This window comes from Archocentrus centrarchus, chromosome 13 (assembly GCF_007364275.1).
Source record: "Archocentrus centrarchus isolate MPI-CPG fArcCen1 chromosome 13, fArcCen1, whole genome shotgun sequence".
In the NCBI taxonomy this organism is placed as follows: Eukaryota; Metazoa; Chordata; class Actinopteri; order Cichliformes; family Cichlidae; genus Archocentrus; species Archocentrus centrarchus.
In genome coordinates, this window is record NC_044358.1 from 14304692 (window position 1) to 14309904 (window position 5213).

Consider the following 5213-nt stretch of genomic DNA (forward strand, 5'->3'; position numbering starts at 1 on the left):
AAAAGAAATTCCTTTCCCTGTATTCATAAATAACATGGAAAGTTATGAGAAGTTAAACGTCTCCTATCGTGCCTCCCGTGTTTCAGTATCTGTGATTGTATCCAGTGAAAAAGGCAAAGGCGCTGAACCATGTCTCCTCTTTGATGTCAGGTGTTAAATTTGAGAAAAATAATTCAAACTATATACCTTATTATATTATAGTAACAAGTGGGCCTAAATAAAGCACAGAGGTAGGTTTAAATGTATTTTTATTTTAAAACGAAGCCTCTAGAAGGGAATAAAGGTGGTCTGAGGAGCAGGAGACTGCAGGGGAAGATGGTGGACAGTAGGTGCAGCATGTTGGTGTTTACTGTAAGAATATACATTTATTGCTGAAGTTTAAACTAAGAAGCCAGCAGATATTTGGAGGCCTTTTCTCTGCTGCTCTTCTCAGCTGGTATGACCTGTAGTAACGTTGGCAGAGATGCTTAAAGTGCTTCTTTCTTCAGGTTGTCATTCTGTTTTTGGTTTGAATTAGGCAAATGTTTGCTGTGGTCCCAGTGTGTATGTATAACAGACACTCCTCAGATACACTGTGATATTGTGTTAATTTCAGAAGCTGCCATGCTTTTTGATGCCTTTCATCTTCTTAATCCAGCGGAGCTGCTGGATTCAGTGTTTCTCACTTTTTTCTGCCCCTCTGTTTCCCTGGATACAAATCAAGATGAAAAGAGAATAAAAAAAGGTTTTATTTCTTTACAATTATCATCTGTTCACTTTAGATTTTAAGCAGATATGTCTTAAAGGAAAATTCACTGAATTAATGTCTCAGATTGACCCTTAAAAACAGGCTCGTCAGGTGACACATTTCATGCTGCTGATGGGATGGTCAGAACAAAGATCAATAAAGTAACATCAATACACTCAAATAATCATAACCTGAATCACAAAAAATAAAAGTGTGCGTGGTTATGAGCATCTCGTTCCATCACGTATGCATCCACAGGAGCTCGAAATCAGCTCAACGGTTTCAGGAGGTTTAACAGCCTGAAACCGTCTGAGAGAGAAAACAGCACAAACGGTTTTATTCTGTGTTTAAGGCTCAGGCCTTTGCCACACTATCATCATTACTTGGTAATGAAATTTATTTGATTTAATTAGGGTAGTTAACCTTGAAAACCTAATTTCGGTGTCTCTTCAGGTTAATTATTGGAAGTTTGTTCCTGTTCCAGCTGCTGGAGGTCAGCGTGACCTAAGAGTTTCATTCATAAACCTCCATCTTTGCTGCTTTAAGAGCTCTGAGCCTGTGAGTCACACAGAACGTGGTGATGTTTGGAGGCTGGCTGCAGGTGGAGATGGGTGGAACAGGGCTTGTCCTTTGTACAATGGTGATCAGTATGTTGGCACATTCCACATGGATGGAATGCAGGAAAACGAAAAAGCCACTACTTAAATAAAACAATTCTTCCAGTTGGACCAGTTTAACGAGCTCGGTCACCTGTTAATCACTTTGTGAACACGAGTACATTACTGATGGTTCTGTTGTCATTCCAGCCTGGGTGTCTGTACGTGCATCGCTCCGATGCCTTGGTTAACCGGCCCCTACACCAAAAAGCAGGGGGTTACAGGCAGCGTGGGGCTGGACCTGTAAATGGATGGAGCAGGTAGAGGAGGTCGGGGAGGGAGAAAGGAGTGGAAACCTGCAGAGGTGGGCATCACCGTGTCTTTCTGCTAGCCTTTCATTTGAGTGCTGAAGTACGCTGATTGTGTGCCGCTAACAGGAGGAGATGTTGGTGCGACGATGGCCCTGCGGCAGGTTTTCTGCTCTGTCTGGCAGCTGGCAGCAGATGTAATTTCTTACCATTACACACGAAGAAAAAGAAGTGATTATGAATTACTGCTAATTTAAGCCTGAACCTCTTTGACTTAACTGGAAGGACAGCTGCTCTATTATGAATTTGTACCTCATTTTTTCCATCACTATTACTGTGTTGTTTTAAGAACGGGACTTATTAAATTTCAGTCATGTAGTAAGGAATGAGCCAACTTTAGTGCTTATTAAAGGGAATTTAATAAGCAGTAAAGTAACCAGTTACCAGTGTTTTTAGTTATTAAGTAACCGTGTTCTCATGCTGTCTCGTTTACCTCCAGTTCAGCTCAAACACCAGCTGATGCTCAGTCTCAGCACTCACTGTGGTCTCTGGCTGGGGGCACACTGCGAGCCTGGTATGGTTTTACTCCAGCGTTTGTAGTGTGGTCAGTCTACCAGCTGGAGGCGCTGCTGCACCCCTCTGTGCTGCTCGTGGATGTGTGCTGGAGGCTGCTCTTTGTGTGTCTTGTGTGGATTACTCTGGCAGGTTGCCTCCATGCCCTGAAGTGCTGCCTGCAGCCAGGACAGAGCCAGGTGAGCGCAGCCTTATGAACTGGATCTACCTTGAGCTTGTTTGTGTTTTTATTTTTGTGAAGTTTGTACTCTGACTTTGCCTCAGTTGAGGGGAGAAGCTCCAGAGACTGGACAGGAGATTGTGACTGAAATGAGGAGTGACCAGTGTTCGTGGTGAGGATTTATTATTTTCTGTTTTTAACATTTTTTAACATAAACCCACCTCAGAGCATAAAAGAGCTTCAGCAGATGGACTTTTCAAATATTTTATTGATTTTATTATATCATTAATTCAGTACAACCAACAACCAGACCAGTATGAGATGCACGTGTGTGTGTGTGTGTGTGTGTGTGTGTGTGTGTGTGTGTGTGTGTGTGTGTGTGTGTGTGTGTGTGTGATGAGCCCACTCCATTCTTCATTTAAAATACAAATTATGGAAAAACAATGAATGAATCTGTGATCTTGTTTTTTCTGTTTTCTTCAGGATGTCAACAAACCCAGGTGTGAGTGTTAACATGGTCGTTGCCCTGGCTGACAGCCTGCTGCTGTGTGTGCTGCAGGAGCCCCTGCCAGAGCGCAGCGTGCCCCAGATCCAGGCGCTCCTCTGCAGGCTGGAGGTAAGAAGACACAAGATACACCCTCTCTCTACACACACACACACACACACACACACAGACTTGCCTCCAGCAGTGTGTTTCATCCTCTGTGTTTTCAGTTGCTTTTTGCATTCAGATCAGTGTAAAGTGTTTGCTCGTAGTGTAGATCAGACCTTCCACTCACGGATATTCTAGCCTCAGGCCACACCTGCCATCACTGAGCTGCTGTCAGTGCTGCTGTGAATGAAGCAGACTGACAGAAGAGGAAAATATAAGGTTCTGTCTCTTTCTGCCTTTCTTGATAAACAAACCAAAACACTAACAGTCAGCCTCTCTGTCCTCTTTCTCGTCCTAGTCGGTGTCTCAAACGCTTGAGAAGGCTGATGTTGGATCAGAGGAGGAGGTGAGCCAAAGCTCCAGAGTGACAGACAAAGTGAAACTCCTCCGTGCCTACCTGCAGCAGAGGTGAGCTGCTGGTCTACCGGCCATCTGCTTCCATGCAGCATTTGTGTAGTTGTATTAATGCCACAAACACCTTCCTGTCTGGTAGGATAGCGTCCTTGCGTACTCTCGTCCAGGTCCAGGGGAACTTTGAGGCCAGTGTGAAGAACATGCTGCAGGGCTTAGATGACCTCTGGGCTCAGCTGGAGGAGCTGCATACTGGAGTCACACTCAGCAAACAGGAGAGCCACGGCCACAGAGACCTGACCTCTGCCCAGACAGACACACAGGTAAGGACGTGTGAAAGCCAGTCAGCAGGCTGTGGAACAGTTCACTTCAGGTTCATGTTTTTAACTGTGGTCACTTTAGTTTTTTAAACCCATGAATTGTGTTGATTGTTTGTGTCCTCGCCTTTGACTGCTCTTCGTAATGCTCTGTTTGGACCACAGCATTTGTGGTCAGTCTTGGGTCACCGCAGGAATAAACTGAAGTCCTGCCAGGTTCATCTGAAGGACAGCACACAGCTACTGCAGGTAAACTCCTCCAGGAAGACCAAAATAATCAGTTACTTCCTGCCGTCGCCACTCATTAATCTGATGTCCCGTTCCACAGGAGCTAACCTGGAGTCACACTCACCTCAGCAGGAGTGTGAACGGCAGCAGTGAATCGGTGTGGGCAGAGCTCCTGCTTCAGTCTAATATTGAGCAGGTACACTAAACACGAGACAAACGTGTTTAAAAAGGTTTAAAAACTCAGCAGGACTAAAAACGTGTCTCTGCTTTCAGTTTGACAAAGTGCAGGAGAGTTTCCTCTCTCTGGAACAGCAGACCTCCAACTTCCAGGCCCACCTGGAGGGACTTCAGGGAAAGCATGCAGGGCCCGCCGCTCACGCTGACTCCGGACTGCCACAGACTTCTGTACCTGCCCACAGGAAAGCGTCACCGGAGCACCGCCGCTCGACCTCTTCCTCCACGTCTTCCTCCTCAGTGGATGCAGGTGGAGCCGCAGGAACAGACGACACCTTCTCACTGTGTCAGAGGTCGGCACGACAGTTCTCCTCCAGCATCGGACGGCTGCGTAAGTCTGGGAGGAAGAAGTGATTTTTAAAAATCAAGCACGGGAAGGACTCTTCAAATGTTGATCATTTGCTGGTTCATTAAGTTTGCATATTTATTGTGACTGCATTGCTTTGATTTCCGCTTATCTCGCTTTGCTCTTTCCTACAGAGCAAACAGTTTCACTGTAAAGGACATTTGAAACACAAGGGGGCGCACTTTCATCAGTTACTAGAGAATAAACAGGCCCCGATCTCAGGTTTCTGTCCTGAGATGTCGTGGGAACCATTTCTGTGTTGAACACAAACGTAAACTTCAGTCAGTCACAAATTATTTAGAAATCTTTAATTCAGGCCAACATTTCAGGAGCTTTCTGTACAGATTCTGAGCAAAGATCCTGCACAGCTCTGAGAATTTAATTTAGTTGTTTTTCTTGAAATGTTTCGTGTTCGTTGTTTCCTTTGCCTCCGTCAGCAGGGTCACTGCAGAGGCCTGAGCTCGTCAGAGGAGTTCAGGCTGAGCTTAAAATGTGCGAGAGAAAGATGGAAGGAGCAGGAGGAGCCTGAAAGTGTTTTTGTTATTAAAAGCTGAGCAGCTTTTTAAATGAAACAAATGTTCAGGTCCAGATTCAGTCACCCCGTAGCTACACTGAAGGCAGCATCGTTTTCGAGCCTGTCCTTTAAAAGCCGACCTCACAGGTCGTTTTTGCACGTTTTATGACCGATTTCTGTGTTTTAAAATAAAATGAAGGGACCTGT

At 45.2% G+C, this 5213-nt stretch overlaps 1 protein-coding gene across 1 annotated transcript; it reads left to right on the forward strand.

Annotated features, from left to right (window-relative positions):
• Positions 1-1561: 1561 nt before the first annotated feature.
• On the forward strand, positions 1562-4509 carry LOC115790368 (uncharacterized). The gene is made up of 9 exons (XM_030744206.1): positions 1562-1626; positions 2131-2383; positions 2469-2536; positions 2848-2980; positions 3315-3424; positions 3510-3690; positions 3850-3933; positions 4013-4108; positions 4186-4509. The coding sequence occupies exons 1-9, from the start codon at positions 1562-1564 to the stop codon at positions 4498-4500; spliced, it is 1305 nt and encodes a 434-aa protein (XP_030600066.1). The 3' UTR covers positions 4501-4509.
• The last annotated feature ends 704 nt before the right edge of the window (positions 4510-5213 follow it).